General features: G+C 36.1%; 2 protein-coding genes and 1 long non-coding RNA gene across 3 annotated transcripts; 1 reads left to right on the forward strand and 2 right to left on the reverse strand.

Moving 5' to 3' along the window:
* On the reverse strand, window positions 1-1,352 carry LOC148699111 (uncharacterized). Its single transcript, XR_015953836.1, has 2 exons — window positions 923-1,352; window positions 1-315 (listed from the first exon to the last, which is right to left on the reverse strand). It is a non-coding gene; the product is annotated as an uncharacterized LOC148699111 (long non-coding RNA).
* Window positions 1,353-2,016: 664 nt separating this feature from the next.
* Window positions 2,017-2,913, reverse strand: LOC137719768 (auxin-responsive protein SAUR32). Its single transcript, XM_068458792.2, has one exon. The coding sequence runs from the start codon at window positions 2,589-2,591 to the stop codon at window positions 2,220-2,222; it is 372 nt and encodes a 123-aa protein (XP_068314893.1). The 5' UTR covers window positions 2,592-2,913; the 3' UTR covers window positions 2,017-2,219.
* Window positions 2,914-17,216: 14,303 nt separating this feature from the next.
* Window positions 17,217-19,587, forward strand: LOC148699112 (uncharacterized). Its single transcript, XM_088682252.1, has 4 exons — window positions 17,217-17,636; window positions 17,720-17,966; window positions 18,166-18,415; window positions 19,260-19,587. Exons 1-4 carry the CDS (start codon window positions 17,217-17,219, stop codon window positions 19,585-19,587), a joined length of 1,245 nt encoding a protein of 414 aa, XP_088538378.1.
* The last annotated feature ends 1,253 nt before the right edge of the window (window positions 19,588-20,840 follow it).

Below are 20,840 nucleotides of genomic sequence, written 5' to 3' on the forward strand. Positions count from 1 at the left end.
TGATCAAACAAGTATTGAATTGAAGTGAAAATGCACCCAAATTGAGATTACATTAGGAGGATAATCAGCTAACAAATAAGATGATTAAGAATTCCTATAGGATTTCAAAGAGCTTGTTTTTACTCATGTGATTTCCTCATTCGCCGATTCTTGACTCATAAATCTTCCAGTTCTTCTTTATGGACGGTGAAGATGGTGGTGGCCACATCATGACAATCCATACCATTTTAGCAACCTCCATGACCTTCTTCTCAATGTTGGCGGCGTGAGTTGTAAGGTGGAGTTGGTGTTGTGCATGAATTTGGAGGCGATGACCTGATGGGAGTGATAGTGGCCATTAGTTGTGGAGACCATGCTTTCATGACATTTGGAGACAAAGTAAATCCTAATTAATTTAACAAAAATCTAATTGAGGCTTAACGGATGTGATGTTTTATATAAATTGGATACTTATTTGGGATGTTTAAAAAAATTGAAACCAATTTAGAATTACATAAAAAAAACAGAAGGGATTTTATGTATTTCACATCGCATGTAGTATTTTGGATGAAAGAGGTGAGAGAACCTTTATCAATAACATGCATGTGGTGTTGATAGTATCGGTTCAATTGTAACAAATATCCAAAGACATGCTTATTATAATCTCAGCAGACCCTCGCAACAATTTGTAACATGCATATATTTAGATACTCAACATACCCAATATTGAAAAAGTAGGAGCCCGACAACCAAAATAAAATTTAGAACCTAACAACCAACACCTCCACGAACTCAAAAGGCGAGACATTTTTTCAAGTGCTCTATTTAAGTTGGTACTGCTTGAAACCTCGATTGCATGCTAACTCTATGCCTCTCATGAACTTCCAAGATTGTTATAAATTGTGCTTAATTAAAAATGGCAGCGAGACCTGGTAATTAATACCATCTGAAAAAGGTCCAAACTTGCTTTCTGTTTGGCTCCTCTGTCGAATGACACAGTGTCTACCATGCAGACTGCAGAGCCTTGACACACCAACTGAAAAACTTGAACAACTTAAACGTGGATGTCATGCACCCACCGGACACTCGCTCACTTACTCTCTCTCTCTCTCTCTCTCTCTCTCTCTCTCTCTCTCTCTGTGTAGGTAGTCTTCCTCCATGATCGACCCAATTTAACGCGGTCCAAACAAACAATACCAACAACAATAAGTGGAAGTTTGGAAACAAAAATAGAAGAAAAAGAAAATGGGAAGTGATATATACACAACGATTCCAACGAGTATTCACTATTCAGTGATGTATGAGCAGTGTGGAGCACAGACTCCAGATAGAATGGTCCACACTCTATGTTCAATTTATGGCCCATCACTACTGTTTCCAGTTCCCTAGAGTTTCTGTTGGCATCTTTGCAATCACACAAATAATATCTCAAGTGAATGATATTATTCTGTTTATTCAATATTATCAATAATATCAATTATATAACTTTCGAATCAATATGTTATTACCAAGTATCGAAAAATAAAAAGAAAGGAATTGAGAAATTTCTGCTTTTGCTGCATTTTTTCCATTGTTTAATTATTTATGATAACCATTTCAAAATTCAAAGGTTATGAAAAAATTTACATCTTTTCAACCAACCAAGCAAATTGATCATGGTCAAATTACTAAAGAAAGAGGTGTAATTGTTGAAATTGAATTGATCATGGTCAAATTACTAAAGAAAGAGGTGTAATTGTTGAAATTGGAGAAAAAGGAAAGAAAAAAGAAGAACAAGATCGTTGACAGAAATTCTTTTTTGGAAGAAAATATTGTTGATATAATTTATATGCAAATATATTGTCTCTCAAGAATATATCATTGACCTAGCAATTTTAATGGCCTAGCAAGCGCTTTGACCCTACCAGCATTTGGCCTTGTCTGTTCTCTCCCTCTCAATGTTGTACCAATGATGTCCTCCTTCCTTATCACAAAAACTTTCGAATACTCATCAATAATAAATAGAAGAAAAAGGAAAGAAAAAGAAAAAGAGAAGCATTTTGAATTTATCTTTATCATCATTAAGATTCCTAACAATAACAAAATGACTGCAAATGCAATCCACATTCACGGTTCTTTTTCATCATCACCACATCGTATTTGCCATCACCTTCCAACTAGAAAGGAAACAAACAAAAATAGCTAAACAAACTCGAAATTTACAGAGAATTGGGATTCGAGCCACAATCTTTGATTGATGATCAAACCCTAAAGCACCCGACATGGTGGTGGTGCTGGTGGTGGTGATGGTGGTGGAGGGACTTCTCCCTATCGATCATGCCTTGGACGGACCTAAACTCCTCCACATGGCAAGGGATGGTGATAGTGCCCTTCTGATCAAACCCATACTCTTCCTCGGCTTCCTTCAAGAGCTGTATGAAGAGTGGGTGATTGAAGTAGATCACAGGAATTACAAACCTCTGTTGCTCTTTGCCCTGGCCCACCTTGATTGCCAAACACCCTTTTGGAACATCTCTAATCACTTGTTTCTTCCCACCGTGATGATGGTGGTGGTGGTGAAGATGCGGCAGGTGAAGATGGAAATTTCTCAGACTTCTCTCTCCGCTACCCATATCTGAAAAAATATTAAAAGAAAAACCAACAAACAAAGGCGAGAAGATGAAGGCAAAGACAAAGGCAAACTCTAGGGCTTTTGATCTCCTCCCCTAGATTAAATCTTACAAGAAAAGGAAGGAAAACGGCCAAGGATCTGAGGCTGCGATGGCTTGCTTGAATAGGGTTAGAGAAGAATAACTCAGAGACCTTGGTACGTTGGTCATCTTTGATAAACCAGTCCTAGTGCAAAACGCATACCAACCAGGGAATGAATTTGATATATAGCGAGAGAGAGAGAGAGAGAGAGAGAGAGAGAGAGAGAGAGAGAGAGAGAGAGAGAGAGAGAGAGAGAGAGATCCAAAGAATAATGTGGGCTTTCATTAGTTGTGTAACTAGGGTTTCGTAAGTGGGCTTCTTTGACCCTTGATTGATGATCAGTTGATGATAAAAACATCGTCATCTTTTCAAAACAATCAGATAAGAAAGTGGGGTGTTGTAACTTATGGTACTTTGGGTTTCTAGTCCTTCATACAAAGTGGATTAGTTGCCGTTTTGATTAATAGGGGACTTAGGATTGTTTGACTATGATAAACATGGCACAAAATTATGTTACATAAGTTGTACCAAGTGGCCATTTAGTATTATGGTCTAGTGATATATCTCTTAACTAGAGGTCTTAGGTTTGATTCCTACTACAAGTGAATTTGAACCACATTATTGCCCCATTTAGAGGCTTAGCAGTCTCACTCCCTTAGTATAGATAATATCATTTGTTTTTAAAAAAAATAAAAAATTTACCAAGTCGGAAACAATTTTGAGATGAAACGCTAGCAGTTTTATTAGAGAAGGAAAGTAAAAATTGTAAAGATGGTCTCTTGGATTAATTTGAAGAATAAGCACACGAACCAGCAAAGTGCAACCAATCTTGAAATCAACAAAGACATAACTTGATGAAGAAGAAATACCACACAACTTGTCCAAGACTTGGATCAGTTGGAGGGAATCACTTATGAGAAGCACGCGATTGTATTAGCACTCAAAATGCAAAAGAAATTTAATCAAGACACACAACACAACCCTCTCCCTCATATGAAATGTACTTCCAACAAAGTTTAGAGGGGTCGAATAAAATCGGTTACAGAATGACAAAATGGTCCTTCCCTCCTTTCGGCTCAAAATAACATTCCAGTAGGTCCCGACATTTCTTTGGTTTAGAATTAGAGGGATGTATGTGTTGCCGGATTTCACTATCAATCGATGACAGAGTGTGGAGTGTGTGTGCTGTATAGCGCACAAATGTGGCCCTCAACTTTTTATTATTGTTTTCTCTTGTGTAATACAAATTCTCAGAAAGTATCCCTACAATTAATAAGAGATATTTTTGGGGCAAGGAGGTATTATATGGATTTTATTTTATTTTTTTTTTAACAAGGAAAACCTATTACTCTATGAAAATGTTTTCGATGGTGTTTTACTTTTTGTGCAAAAATGGTGTTTTGAACACCAAAGACCTACACTTAGTGTTTTTCAATAAAAGAGACCACAAAAAAAAAATTCAAATATGAGTGCAGGTTATAAAATTTTGTGATATTATGTTGCAGTATTCATATGCAAAAGAAAACATGTTTCAATCCTATTTTCAAGTTGTTATCCTTTGCTCGTTCATGGCGTTCATCTTAGAAAATAAATATTCCGATTCCCTTATGAAGGGAAACAAGTGACGGTAACTTTTATATATGCTTACTTGTTGGTCATTAATTATAGTGGTCTTTCTTGTTGGCGATGGAATCTCATTTGAAAACTTTATATACCTCTTATGGTTTTCAGGGTTTCCTGTGGCCATGTACACTTTTGATAAGCTCCTAACTAATGATGAAAATCTGAAAAATAGAATGAGCAATAAACGGTCCGGGTGCCAAAGATGTATTTGTGGCTATGAATAAGTAACTCATGTTTTTCAACACCATAAGGCAAGAGAAAATCTAGCAGAGGTTCGGAATATATAATCCACTGTAAGACATTAATTTTCTTGATTGGCTACATTTTTAATTAATTCACCATTAAATCACTCATCTTAGGGTGTTTACAGTGGAGGTTTGTATTTTCCGTTGCTTGCTAATTTATTTAGTACTGGTGAATTAAATTTGTTTTTGGGCAGGATTTTGAAATGATTGATGAGCCTACAATTCCTATTTGTATTTATCTTCATGAATAGTTGACTTTTGTACACAAGAATAACAAACCTTACAGGATTGAATCTTCGCTTCATTGAGAAGCTCTCTTTTTTTTTTTTTTCTTTTTTTTTCTTTTTTTTACATGTTGGTTTAAGCTTAATGTTGATGGCTGCAACAAGAGAAATAATAATTATATTCAAGCAGGTGGTGTTTGAAGAGATTTTGATGGTAAATGAATTTTTAGGTTTTGCACCCATGTGGGCATGTGAGATCCTCACTCTTGAGCATTACTTTATTTGGGCTTACAATTAGTATGGAGATTACATATTAATAAGTTACGAGTAAAGTTAGATTCTATTTTCACAGCTCTTTTCATGTTACAAGCTGCTGAAAATTATCATCGTTTGATTAAGCTAAGAGTGGGATCAGATACTCACTCTTGAAATAATATTCAATATATATTTCAATGTTGAGGGATAAATTATTCATTTAGAAAGCACTTGATAAATTATTCATTTCCATTTTTTTTCAAGGCAAAACCATGAATTTTATATGAACGAGCTAGTTTTTGCTAGAGAATAAAGTCTCATATTGTATATGGCGCTTTACCGCAGTGGTGGAAAACAATCATATTTATGCACCATATTGCGATCCTATCGATCTCCCTCCCCGTTAACAACTAAATAACCGACTAATGCTATCATTTGTAAAAAAGAAGAGAATGAAGTCCCACATTGGAGAAGACAAAAGATAATATGCAATTTATACGTGAGAGTTCCACTTCTAATATCATAAAGGCTTTTTGTGATAAAATTATACACCTAACAATAGATAGTTAAATAGAGACAATATAAATTATTATTTAAGCAAACAGTTTTTTGTTTGACGACTTTTACGGTGATATGCATATGTTATTCATTTGCACAAAAAACTAACGACTACACATTTTGGACAAAGAATAACAAACATTTCCAAAATTGAGACCTTCAGAAGAATAAGGAAATACAATTACACCAAGACGTATTACGATTTGATTTCGAATTTGACAAGTCATGGAGTGCTACCCAACTAGATTCATTTCTGTTTTTGTACAAGTACTACCACTAAGTTATAGCAAGTTATACTAATCAGTAATCAGGGATATACACTAAGTGATTTAGAGATATCGTGGAATTATCCTTGTTATGTGCTCCCGAACTATATAGCATATACTATTACTCACCGCATATGATTATGTTTGATAAAATATGCCAGCAAAATGAGACATAAATAGATGGTGGCATGGGTTAGAAACTCAGAAAGATGCAAAGTCAAGGAAGTGCGGGTGGAAAACCACCCAAAGTGGGGGAGTGAACAATCAGTGTTTGCTTTTGAAGAAAGCAAAAGAGAAAGGGTGTGAGTGGCATGTTATTCTCTAATTCTTGTTTTTTGTCTTTGAATATTTTGTCATACAACATAATTTCCATTGACCTTCAAATAATCATGGTAATATGATATAAGTAGCTAGTCATCAGATGCATTATGGCCAATGCATTCTAACTTTTAGATAAGAATGAACGAACCAAGGCAGACCAAAAAAATATTATTGAGAAATTAGGTTAATATCCCTGTTACAAAATCAGTAATCTTAATCTATTGTATTCACATATTTTCATACTCGGGTTTGATTCTTTCCCCATCTCTGTCAAGGTCGTTTGCAAAAGGCCTTTTCTAGGGAAGTACGAGAGGAGGATTAGGGACTTCGTGAGAGGAAGGGGCGTGATGAAGTCGGTGGTTGGATTGAAGTTCGGGTCCGAAGATTATCCACTCTTTCTGGGTCTGAAGAGGTTATGGGGAATTTTATTTTGCTCATTGCCACGGTTAAGCAAACTTATCAGCTCAGAGCATCGAACCCATAACATCCCACATTTTTTGTTTATCAATCTGTACCCTTACTACTAGGCTACTTGATGTGACTTCAAGTTTTAGTTTGCTAGGAGAGAATCATGTGTGGGGAAATTGTGGATTTGGTAAAGAGAGATGGTGTGAGTTTTGTAACTTTTGTTGAGAAAATTGAGTTGTCTATATTTTCCATGTGGCAATATTTTTTGTCATGTCAAACAAGACTAGATGTGGATACATTTTTTTAGCATGGCATTTTATGAATGATGGTTTTAGAGTAGAATTTTGAACTAATATATCTCAATATTATATTATTATTGCAGGTCGTCTAAATTTCATATCTCATTCGTGGCTTGTTTCTAGACTTTTGACACGTGTTCTTTAACTCATTTTCAAATCTAACATTGTTAAATTTTCATATAATTAATTACTAAAATAAAAACTGAAAATTTAATTAACAACAAAAGAAACCAACAACCACCTCCCCAACAACCCTACCCCCCCCCCCCCCCAAACAACCAACCCTAAATTTTCCCACCGTGCAAGTCGGCTGCAATGCTCACCTCCGACGAAGCTCTCTTTTCTCTCTTTTATCTCTATCTTCTTCTCTGTTGATGTCCTCCTTGATATTCAAATGTAGTTTTCTCACTGCAAATATCCTGCGGCTAAGCATGGATTAGATATCCTCCTTGCGTCCCAGTACCAAACTTTGACAGAATATTCGTTCTTCGATGTCCTGGATCGATCATGATCTAGTGTGGGATATGTAGAGAGAGAGAGAGAGAGAGAGAGAGAGAGAGAGAGAGAGAGGAAGCTTTGCCGGTGGTAAGGAGGAGCAATGGCGGCGGCGATGGGGTTATATGGTGCTCGGGAGTTTATTTAATTGTTGGTTTTTGTAAATATTTAATTTTTGGTAATATAATTAATTTTATGAAAAATTTAATGGTGTTAGTTTGGAATTGAATTGAATAATACGTGTCAAAAATTAAAAATATGACACAAATGAGATATGAAATTTGGGGACAATAAACCCTTGGCCCATGTTGCATTCCTCCCTGCTAGTTCAAATTTTTTAGTTGCTAAGCCCAAACTTAACTAAATCCGCATTTCTCTGAACCTAAGGGTTTAGGCTGAGCTGGACCATCAAGTTTTAGACTTGCAGGGTCCAAATGGAAATCCGACTAACTAGTTAACAAACAAGACATTTTGTTTCTTATACAAATCCACGACCATGAATGTAGAAGGAAATACCTTTAACCAGTTTAGCATTGTGATTTATTAATCTATGCCCAATAAAATATTCATAACTAATTTAATGGATTTTGACATTCAAAACTTAGCCCAATAAGAGGAATTGACTTGCCTCTTCAAAACACTTTGTAGCTGATTCACAAAATTTCATGTTTGTGCTTATGTTTGGAACCGTTTCAATAAGATATCATTATTTGAAACCCTAAAGCAGGAAGAACAAAAGGTACAGAACACTAGCTCGGAGTTCAGTTTCTAGCACTCCCTTGTGAGTGTATAAAATTGCAAAGAAATATATGAGCAGAAAGGATCTTATGATTCAAGAGAAGTTGGGAGTGTTCTATAATTTTCACATCACAATACATGTGAGAGTACATACATGATGTCCTGATACATACATGGTCTCCAATTGTGCTCATCGGAGCTAACATCAAGTACATTAAGGGAAAGTGTAAGACGTGTGATACCTGATGATGCAAACGGTGGATGTGTCATGCATTTATATACACATCTGGGAAAACAAACATTCCTGCTCATATTTTTGGCGAAACATTCTTTAAAATTAGAAAAATTTTGTTGTTTGGATTGAGGTACGACACGATGGTTTTAGCTTATAAATTATAATTTCCTTCGGTGCTATATTTAGTGGAATAATTTAAAAGCTCATCGCGCAAGCAGCAAGACATATGACCCTTCCACTGCCTTTTAGTATTGCATTAAGTTATATGCATGAAATATAAATTCATATGAATTTTTTTTTTTTTTTTTTTGTCAAATGATAAATTTGTTAGATTAGAGAACCGACGGGGTTCGAACTCACATCGTGATGCAAGGACAACACTACTCTCCACCATTATGGTAAAGGGCCACTTGCTCATATGAACTTTCTTGGAGTGTTTTCATTTTTTCTTCTGGAATAAAGTTAAGCCTAGTTAGCAAAGAACAAAGGCACAATTTTGGCATATTTAAGCCTAAAGATCAGATTACAGAACGCCAGATCTCTATTAAAAGAGGGGTTCAAACCTCAGCTGCAGGAACAAAGAACAATTCCCAGCCAGTCAATCCTGTGAATTAATGAGGGAATAAAGTTGAACCGAATTAAGTTGCCTTGGATCCTACAGTACTTCAAAGATACTGCTGCAAGAAAGCAGCCTAGCTAGCTTTTAGATAGCCAGTTTTATTACCCTGACTCGATGAGGATTTAATTAGTTCAAACAATAGTAACTAGTACTACAGTACCTATATATGTATGGAGCTATTACGAATACGAGGTCCACCACAAGTTCCCATCCGCTAGGACCAACCCAATAGCCCAAAGTTCCGATGCACATGGACCTAATAGCTAGCTATTTATCTAGGAACAATTATCCAAAGTACTCTTCTGCAAAAGATTTAATTAAAGTAATTAACTAATAGAGATAGGGGTCTTGGTCAAGTGGAATAATCATACCCCAGTTATCCATTGAAATTTGTGGTCATGCACAAAAAGCTTTCATTGGAGTTCACCCTAAAGGACAGCTGATGACTCCAACCTCATCGCATTCTTCGCTCTCTGTAAGTGTGTGATTGGAAAATTATGGGCACAAAGAAAGCAATATTAAAGCTTTTACTTTTATGGTTGCAAAGGTCAAAAAAGATTCAACTTCCCAAAAGGGACTTTAGTGTGTGTGATCAGTCGGCATTCATACGTTAATCTTAATCGCTTTCCAATTAACACTAAGTAAGGAGGGTTAAGAAAAATGAGAAGAATCATGCAATGAAAACAAGGAAATAGATTTGTGATTGCCTTTTCGTACAAGCAGGGTTTTGTGAAAACCAGCTACTTTTGTTTTTCATGGATTGACTTTTGATACAAGCAGGGTATTAGACAGGTAAAATAACAGTGAGAATCTAGAAAGAGAGACACGAGGAGACCCAATGTATTAATAATATCAAGCATCTGAAGATGAACGTGCTGGTCTTCCTCCAGAGTGTGTGTAATGAGAGAGAGAGAGAGAGAGAGAGAGAGAGAGAGATTGGTTTCCTAGGGCGAGAAATTTTTCGTGTGTTGGAAACACAATCAAATGTCATAAGATACTTGAAAATAAAATTTACAACCACTTGTATTATGACACATGATGTACTAGACAGAGTTTTTTGGCACACAGAAATTTTTTTCCCTTGGGGCAACATTAGAGCAGTGGCATTTACCACATATATGTTCTTATAAAACCTTGTATTCAACCATTTTACTTCCCTCTATTCATTTCAGAGGTTCTCTTAAGTAGCTAATTATAGATGCAAATATGAAGGAAAGTAATGAAAGGAGATGTATACAAATTACACTGGACTAATTACGCAGCAATTTAAGTCCGGGATTAAGCCACTGGAGTTAATCCAGCGGTGAGGGTGGATAGGCGGGGATGAGTAGGCTAGAGATCAAGTTTCGAAATCCTCCTCTATAACCAAAAACAATTTTAACTCTGGGATTAATCAGCTGCCCTTCAAGAATACAAAGGGAATTCTTAAACATGAGAAAATTCTCACGAACACTTGATCAAATTAGTTATGATATATTTTCTTGCACTACAGCTGCACAATGCGCCTTGTTCTTGCCTAGTATACAAAATTACAGAAAAATAAAATAAATGTTCATATAATCAAACTACTCACCTTTAGTTTTCAGCAGTGTTTGGGTTCTAATAAATCTCCATTGACTCTTTGAACAACCAGTCAGTCATATAAAGCCATAATAAAGGGACAAAAACCCAGGTGGGGTTAAGACATTGTGGGCGACTAAAGCTTTGAGAATCACAAGTTCACAATATTCACAGTAACTCAAGATAAACAAGATAAGGGTTTCAAATTAGTGTCCATTGGTAAGACAATAATCTAAAGAAAAAGGCAAGTGAACAGGTTTCCTTTTGGACAAGCACTTTCCCAAAGTTATAATATTATTTGTACTTCTGCTGAATCCACATTTTCATATGCTCATCAAGTTTGGAAAGAAATAAGTTCAAGATAATAAGAGATGTCTAACAAAAACATTATCAAAGTAAATAGGTAAAGTGACAAGATTGGAACTGATCTGAGAAAGTAAGAAACTACTGATCTATTTATGCATTTTTGTAATTTACAATCAAGACTTAAAAAGGATTACTGACTAATAGCATTAGATTATGAGTAAGAAACAGATGGGTGTACTGTTTAGGGAAGCTAATTTTTATTTTATATATTTTGACAGATGAAAATAGGCATTTCGCATTTGTAACAGTGTCAGAAAGGGTGTCACTTCCTTGCCCGTTCTCCTCGGCAATAAATTAATGCTATTTTCTAAAAGATTTGTTTAGATGTATTGTCGCCTAATAAATCTAGACCCACGAAACCCTAAGAGAGAGAATTATAACGTGAAAGAGAGGAGAGAGTGTTTACCAACATAATTTATTTTAGAAAACAAAAATTAAAATGGGAGCCAGATCTGAGAAAATAGCAGAAACAGACAGATCAGATACTGGAAGGCATCATGAGGTATTAGGCCACAATCATCACACCATGATGATTCAAACAAGAGCAAAAATAAATGAAAAGTAGATCCAGCAATCATCAAAACTTTTTATGCAGTCCATGAAAATGAAAACAGAAATAGTCAAAATACTCCATCATTACACCAATCTGCACATAACTAATAACCTTAATTGCTCTAAAAACAAAAACCCAGAATTCTAAACTGACGGTAAAAAACCCCCAAAATAGCAAATTAAAAAAAATAAGAAATAGAAACCAAACCTTCAGATGAACAAGCCCTCTGCCCTGGAAAAAAAAGGGATCTCTGTATGGATCGGAAGCCATAAATTGGGGGGAATGAAGCCTGGTCCGACGACACTAATTCACCTGATCATCTCTGTGTATGCAGTTGGTAAACGCAACATATACATACACATACAGATATATATATATATATATATATATATATATATATATATATAGGTTGTTGATCTAGGGGATTATAGATCAATATGAAAAGAGTCCTCGAGCCAGACAACATTCCCCTCAAAAGCTAAAGCTCCTCTTCTCCTTCAACATCTTCAAAAACCCTAGCTACAATTATGTATGTAAATCCAAGAGTGAGTGTTTATGCATGCGTGTGTTTGTTTCTCTGATCTCTTTTATCTCTTTGTCCCCCAAGAGTTTCGCCTATCTTCAAGGGGGGGTTTAGAGAGAGAGAGACAGAGAGAGAGAGAGAGAGAGAGAAATGAAGGATGATAATGATGAATTAGAATGTAGAGAATGATGATATGGTATGGTTAGTATGGTATGGGGTGGGGAGGGGGAGGTGACTTATAAATATATAAAAAAAAAACTTTATAATAAGAAGAGTAATAAAGGCCTTGTAAAAAAGGACAAAAACATAGTTGCGGACTCGACCCCACCAGCTGGGTTCTCATCTCTCACTTCCAGAAATGACCACGACCCCATGCACCTTCTCCTTCTCTCTCTCTCTAGTTTATTTTAAGGGTGAGTAATTAACGAAGACTCACATAACCAGTCGGTTGTAATAATTTGATATTAAACTTATCATCTACAATGACGGATTCATAAAGATTATGAAGGGTGAGTGGAGAAATAACGCGTGCAGCATGCAAAAATTTTTGGACAGAAACAACACATAAATCTTTCAGTGTGCCTTTTGGTCGAACATTTGGTGGGGCTATAGTCATCTACAAAACTATGTGTGATGAAATGCTCAAATAAACTGAAAGTTTTTTGCACACTTAGCGTTATGTTTCTAAAAAAGTATGAACCTTTAATGTTGAGACCTTCAAAGATTCAAATTCCAAATCTGCCTTTACCACCACTATTCATATACATTGATCAAACCTACAACGCCTTACTCTTACTAAAAATCTAGAATACTACTGGACTGTTATATTAATTTGCACAATCACAGCTTAATTAAAGAAGAAAACATGTTTATACAAGGGTTTTATTTTGGTCAAAATTATATTAGGTTAGATTTGATGGATGAAACTGATATGATATGATAACCACCGTCGGATTTGGCAGATGAGTCTCCTCGTACAAGCATGAAGCATGAGAATTAGTACCGCAAAAAGTTTTAAAAAATCACTCACCATTTGATACGACTCTACTCTGTGCAAGCCTAGAGATCGATGACCCATTTTTGACCGTAGGATACTATCATTGTACAATGATCAAAAACTGAAAACATAATCAAATAACAATGACTAGTCGGGTAAATAGAATATTTTTTACCACAAACAAATAAAAAATAAATAAATAAATAGGGAATCAAAACAAATAGAGGAGCTATGAAGCGAGTCAGGGGAGTGGTTGAGTGATTGAGCTGTAACCCCATTTAATACTTTTGTCACTTTTATGAGAAATCATAAAATTTAATTAATTAGTTTTTAACAAAATTAATTTTTTAATTTATTTGTCAAAAGAAAAAAAAATAAATAAAGGGACCCTCGGCTGGCGTGTCACTTTAGAGCTGAGGTGCACAGGGCGAGGAGTTCGAGGCGATGACCGACAGATGGGGCAGACGGAGTCCATTCTCTTGTTTTTACTTTGCCTTTTAACCCTTTTACCTTTCCCCGACCTTTCTGGGTTCCGCCCTTTTTGTGCCTGTGAATATGTCTCGACGTCGTCGTTTTCGCTTTCACCCCTTCTAGGTAACATCTTTTAACCTTTTTCTTTTACTCTAAGTCACATTCATGTATTCAATTCAATAAGTTGAAAGCATATATGACATTTGCATATTGGTGACATGGGAATAATGGGTAGATAGGTTAATTTATGAACCCTAGTTTTTGTTTCTCACATCACAAGCTGCATAAGTACTGAGCCTTTACTGGCAATAGACCATACACTGTGGCATGTTTGATATTACAGTCATGGGAAAAGCGAAAGAAAAACATAAATTAGGGTTTGCAGAAGTTGGACTTATGAAAAAACACTGAAAAATGCCTTGAATTGTTTATTTAAACACACATGCTTTTCACTCTCATGGTTGGACAATTTGTTTCAATCATAACCCTAGCTAGAAAAAATAATTGCATATAATATGAAGAGGGTTGTTTTAATGTAAGTTAAAGCGAAACCCTGTCTACCAATTTGATATATAACTAGGTCTATATATCTATATGCGGCTATGCCCTTAGCTAGCTCTTGCCAGTTTCAAGTGATAATGTCAAGCACCAAATTCACACCATAATGGCCTAAATATTGAAGTTAGTCTAGTATTGATTAGCGTATAATATGCACCGGAATTCTTGATCGTTGAATACTTAACACCTAAATCTTTAATTGCATATCCAGCTGCTTATTCACTTAATTCATGCCACGAGTCGTTTTATTGTAAATTTATGTTTAAGTAATATTTGATTAAAAGTTGAAAATACAAGTAAAAAAAGTACAACACATAAAACAGGGCCCTTTGGGAGACTTAATATTTGTAGTTTCTTGGCATGGTGAGGAATAATTACCCTTAAAAAGTTGAATGGAATCATGTGCAATATTGTAATTAGAATAATATAATTGTTGATTAGTAAAATCGAGAATTTGGAATCATGATGATCCCCTTGTTTTATCTAAATGGGGGTGCCCGGAAGATGTGCTGCCATGCCTAGTGAACCCAACTTCACCACCAAATTGAGAAAAACCCTAATGAGACTGAGACCCACCTTTAAATTTCTAGCTCTTATATATTCTTATTTGGCTCTCTCTCTCTCTCTCTCTCTCTCTCTCTCTCTCTCTCTCTCTCTTTCAAGGTTGAATGTGTTTTGTTGTACACGTATATATCAGAGTGACAAACGGAGAGGACGATACTGGCTCCAGATTTCGAAGTTCTTACAGGTCTTGAAAGTTGTGTAAATTAAGAAGCTGTGTGACTGACTGACTGTGAGACAAAAATGAAAGAGAAACACAGAAAGGCCCAGCAGGAAAGAAACAACACGTAAATGTCAAATCCCCCCCTAGCTACTCATCCTGTGCTTCCTCTCAAAGCCAGCTTGTCCATCCACACATTTCAAATTTCAAACATCGGTCACAGTACTATATTATAAATTTGTATTGGTCATTAACAATATGATTAGGGTATGTATATAGTAACGATCTCTTGTGCAGGAGGACATATTTTGTATCGATTCTAAGTCAAAAACATGTACTTTGCTAGCGTTATCGACACCTTATGGGCATTGCGTTAAGAACATACATTTGCAAAGAGAAGAAGATAGGAATGCATTTGAAAATGTTTATATATTGAGCACTAAACAAAGGACGGGGGACAACACAAACGATCTGGACCTAAGGTTTTACTGTGTTCACTACCCTGCATAATCCATGAGCTTGTCACATGCTGTGTCTGTATTTGTGGGTGTGACCGTGAGACTGTGTGACTAAGTGTGACTGTGTGAAAGAGAAAAGGACCAAGGTGGTATAGTAGTAGTAGTAGTTGAAAAGGAGGAAAAGGTTGAGAAAACTTTTGAGAAAGCTTTTTGGCGCTTAAGTCAATTTGGTGTCTGGATCGAGAAGATAAAAAGGCTGGGAAAACATATGCACACACGTACTTTATACTAATCACCTATATATTATTGATTAATCTATCTCTGAAGGGGCTACAGACATACAAAATTTCATCGGGAATTACACAAGCCTTTTCCTGGTGGTGGTTACTACATGCTCTCTTCATCTTTTGAACTCCTTTCGATGGAATCAATGACCACATTCCTAATCAGCAATACGAAATTCCTTGAGGATATTCACTCTATCTCCTTTTTTTTTTTCTTTTTTGGATCTCTTTGATTTTTCTGGACTTTAAAAGATAGTCAAAAGTTAACTGTGTGGACCATGATGGAGACTAGAGGGAGTCAATACAAATTCATAAACTAAACTCCATTGCTGTAATTTAATTGTAATTTGATGGTGGCATTGAGATGGAAACCCTATTCTTGCTAAGTCGTATTTTAATCAGATACCAAGCCTTTCTCAGTCAGCTGGGCTAAGCCCTCGTTTTGAGTGGCAATTGGTTTATGAATCATTGTTAGGCCTGCCCTCTTATCCTAATATCACATAAGGCCCGGTAGTTTAGAGTGGCGCCCGTCAGCGTTCCAACTTGGAAGATGTGAAATATGCAAGACTTATTGGAGCTGCACACCTGTTTCACGTGTTTTTAAAGGTTGTGATCATAGAGATTTAGAATAACACTGTTGGTAAACTATTAGAGTGCGTGTATATTCAGGTTTCATAGCTTTAATGATTTGATAAACACATACTTATTTGTATATGTGTTTACTGATATAAACACTCAGGTAAAAGTAGTGATAAGGTTGAGTTCGATAAGGATTGATATTATGTCGAAATCGTCTTATTGATCATCAATACATGAAGTATAAATAAAGGGTCCCTGCACTCTCAATTGATTCGCAATACAGAAAGCCTCACGCCCCATATTGTTGAGAAATTGCATCAATAGACTGACGAGTTGCAGAAGACTCTTTCCTTAATTCTAGCAGTCATGGTTTCCTCAGGTATGTGGTTGTTTGGTTTCGTGAATCAGTTATGGTTTATATTCTTAATCTAACAAAATACAGGCCAACTTTTTTATTTTTATACAAATTGATATTTTGACAGAGATGTGGACCAAGTCACAAAATGAGTTGGTCACAATCAAGTATTGATTTATTCATTAAGAGAAGTTGAGCTTGAGATCTGTCATTTATGTTGAATTATAAGTATTGAGCTGATAGAATTAGAATAAGTGTTTTATGTTAATTGGTGTATCCACTTGTGCAAAGAATGCCAAGTGTAAAATTATGATATGTAAAGGTCATGAGTGTCATGAGTAGTTTGATCCTTGTTATTAGTTAAATGAGTGACTGTGATCTAAGCTTAGAGAGAGAGAGAGAGAGAAGGATCCAACACTCTCTAACGGTGGTAATATTCCCTCCTTTTGCACGATCTGTGTGAAAGAGAGGTACTAAATAGAAATTAATGAGAATTCAGTAGCTCCTCTATGACTTACAGAAAGAAGAATCCATTTCCATTTTCTTCACTGAGATTTTCCATTCATCTCTTCTTCGAATTCATAACCAGATCCCAATTTACACTAACATGGCCTCAGAGTCAGGTTCAATCATCTAAATCTGGGTGTCAATCTGTGAAGTCACTGAGCTAAATCGAAGTTCACTCGAAACTCGGTGAAGGTCGCTGGAGTTCCGTTATCATTTAAGAAGAGAAATCAATTTATTCAGACCAAAGAAGCCTAGATCTAAAGGCTCTGAAGTGAGAGCGCCAACTTTCTTAGGTGAGAACTATGAGTTCTGGAGAATTAGGTTGATAATGATCTTCAAATCTCTTGGGTTATGGAATTTGGTAGAAAAGGGGATTACAACCCCTAATTCGAAGAAGAAGAAGAAAGTTGAAGGGTCATCGGAAGATGAAGTTGATGAAGAAATGACCGCTGTGTTCATGAAGGATGCGAAGACTCTAAGAATCATACAAAATGCAGTCTCTGATCAGATCTTCCCTTGGATTGCCAACGTTGATTCAGTTAAGATGGCATGGGATCTGTTGTATGGAGAATACCACGGTGGTGATCATGTTAGATCGGTAAAACTTCAAAATCTTAGACGAGAATTTGAATATGCTAGGATGCGAGGTGATGAATCTCTATCTAGTTATCTTACAAGGCTGAATGAATTGATTAATCAGATGAAAACATTTGGTGAATCTATTTCAAATAGGAGACTTGTGCAAAAGGTTCTGATTAGTCTAAGTAAACCGTATAATCCTATCTGTTTGGTTATAGAAAATACAAAATGTTTGGAGACATAGAATTGCAGAAGGTAATTGCAATCTTAAAGAGCCAAGAACAACGGTTTGATCTACACATTGTTGATACTACTAGGAAGGCATTTACATCTTTCTCAGTGAGTCCAAAAGGGCAAAATAGAAGTGGAGCTCAATCTAGTCCATCTCAGTTCCAGAATAATTGGAATTCTAAGGGCAAGAAATGGAATTCAAAACCCAAGTTTCAGCAGAACTTTCCTGATAGTCTTGCACAAAATGCATATTCATCACAGTCAATGGGTCAGGCAGTTAGAAAACCACAGTGTAGGGTATGCTCTAAATTTCACTTTAGTGAGTGTAGATATAAGGGGAGGCCTAAATGCTACAACTATGAAAGGTTTGGACACTAGGCTAGAGAATGCGCAAAAGGCAAACAATGCTAATTAAGTAAAGGTGACAAGGAACTTATTCTATGCCAATATCACTATCTTTGGATCAGTTGTCAATGGTGAATGGTATATTGACAATGGTTGCAACAACCACATGACTGAAAATGAGAAGCTATTGGTTGATATAAGGATAAATGTGGTAGGCAAAGTACAAATGCCAACTGGTAAGCTTATGAATATAGCTGGAATGGGCACTCTAGTAATTGATACTAGCAAAGGCAGAAAATACATGAAGGAAGTAATGTATCTACCTAGATTGAAGGAGAACTTACTAAGTGTGGGACAGATGGATGAGCATGGGTATTATTTGTTGTTTGGAAGTAGAATGTGTAGTATTTTTTATGGTCCTTCACTGGATTGCCTTGTAATTAAAGTAGAAATGAAGAGGAATAGATGCTATCCTTTAGCACTATTACCTAATGCTCATATAGCTCTGAAAGAAAGTATGTCTCACTCTACTTGGACCTAGCACAAAAGGCTAGGCCATCTGCATCTAAGGGTTTAAAACAACTCAAAGAGAAGGAAATGGTGCATGGACTTCCATACTTATAAGAAGTTGATGAAGTCTGTGAAGGTTGTTAGCTTGGAAAACATCATAAAAAGTAGCTTCCAAAGAATCAGGCATGGAAAGCAAGCAATCCCCTAGAGTTAATTCATGTAGACTTATGTGAGTTTATGCAAAATGAGTCCATTGTTGGTAACAAGTACTTTATGCTTCTTGTAGATGACTACACAAGAATGATGTGGGTTTACTTTCTCAAATACAAGTCAGATGCATTGAATTGTTTTAGAAAATTCAAATCTATGGTAGACTTACAGAGTAGTTTTAGAGTAAAATGCCTGAGAAGTGACAGATAGGGTGAATTCACATCCTGTGAGTTTAACAAGCTGTCTGAAGATGAAGGCATTCAAAGACAACTCTCTATGGCATATACTTCACAACAGAATGGAGTGGTAGAGAGAAAGAACAGAACAGTAGTTGAAATGGCAAAAGCCATGCTTCATGATAAAGGATTACCTTACTGAATAAGTGTCCTACAAGAGCTCTCGGATATATAACTCCATTTGAAGCATTCAGTGGAAGAAAACCAGGGATTGCACATCTTAGAATCTTTGGTTGTTTATGTTATGTACACATATCAAGTGAACTGAGACAGAAGTTAAATGCAAAGAGTACCAATGGCATATTTGTAGGATATGCAACTTGTGAAAAAAGGTACATGGTGTATGATCCTGTTACTAAGAGGCTTTTACTATCAAGAGATGTTGTATTTGATGAAAGTGCAGCTTGGGTTTGGAAAGAGATCTCTGAGACTTATGTGACTGTGACTAATCATGAAGACTTATCTGAGCAGTCTCAAGTTACATCACCTAGGACAACTTTTGGAAGTCATGACTATACTCAGTCGCCAAGATTGTCATCTTCTCACAAATCAACAGATGATATAAATAGCAGCATGAGAAAGTCTTAGGCCTTTGATCACACTCCACTGAAATAGAGAAACTTGGATGATGTTCTAGCACAATGCAATCTCTGCATTATAAAACCTGAGAAATTTGAAGAAACGGCTCAAGATGAATCATGGGAATTGGTAAACAGACCAACTAACAAGCCCATAATTGGTGTGAAGTGGGTGTTTAAGACCAAACTCAACCTTGATGGAACTGTCCAAAAGAACAAAGTAAGGCTTGTTGCAAAAGGGTATGCTCAGAAACCAAGAATAAATTATAATGAAACATTTGCCCCAGTTGTTAGATTTGATAAATTAGAACTTTTATTACTTTGGCTGCACAAAAGAGTTGGAAACTCTATCAATTAGATGTCAAGTATGCTTTTCTAAACTAAGTACTAGAATATGAGGTTTATATAGAGCAACCAGATGGTTTTGTGGTCAAGGGGAGTGAAGACAAGGTGTACAAGCTTCATAAAGCTTTGTATGGTTTAAAACAGGCACAAAGGGCTTGGTATAGTGAAATTAATTCTTACTTTGCTTAATGTGGATTTGTGAAAAGCCCAAGTGAAGCTACTCTTTACATCAAAGCAAGAGGAGAAAAAAAATTCTAATTGTTTCAATCTATGTGGATAACATAATGTATACTGGAAATAGTAATGAGTTGTTGAAGGAATTCAAGGAGGACATGATGATCAAATATGAAATGACCAATTTAGGACTTCTTCACCATTTCCTTGGCATTGAAGTCATTCAAACTCACTCAAGCATATTTATTCACCAAAGGAAGTATGCAGTCTCTCTGTTGAGTAAGTTTGGTTTGAGTGAGTGCAAATCTGTGTTCACACCTCTTGTTTCATCAAATAAGCTATGCAAGGATGATGGTAGTGGTCCAGCAAGTGAGGAACAATATAGAAGGATTGTGGGAAGCTTGAAGCTTGTTATACCTCACTGCTACTCGACCAGATATAATGTATGCTGCAAGTCTCCTAGCTAGATTTATGCACTGTCCTACAAATAAACATCTTGGAACGGCCAAAAGAGTGCTCAGATACATCAAAGGCACTTTGGATTATGGTTTGGAGTATGTGAAGGGAAAGAATGCAATGTTAATCGGATTATGTGACAGTGATTAGGGAGGATCTGTTGATGATAGTAAAAGCACTTAGGGTTATGATTTTTCCTTTGGCAGCGGAGTATTCTCATGGGCTTCTGTGAAGCAAAATTGTGTAGCTCTTTCCACTGCAGAAGCAGAGTACATCAGTACTTTTGAG

The sequence above is a fragment of the Pyrus communis genome, chromosome 1 (assembly GCF_041283825.1).
Source record: "Pyrus communis isolate YQ-2024b chromosome 1, ASM4128382v1, whole genome shotgun sequence".
Taxonomy (NCBI): domain Eukaryota; kingdom Viridiplantae; phylum Streptophyta; class Magnoliopsida; order Rosales; family Rosaceae; genus Pyrus; species Pyrus communis.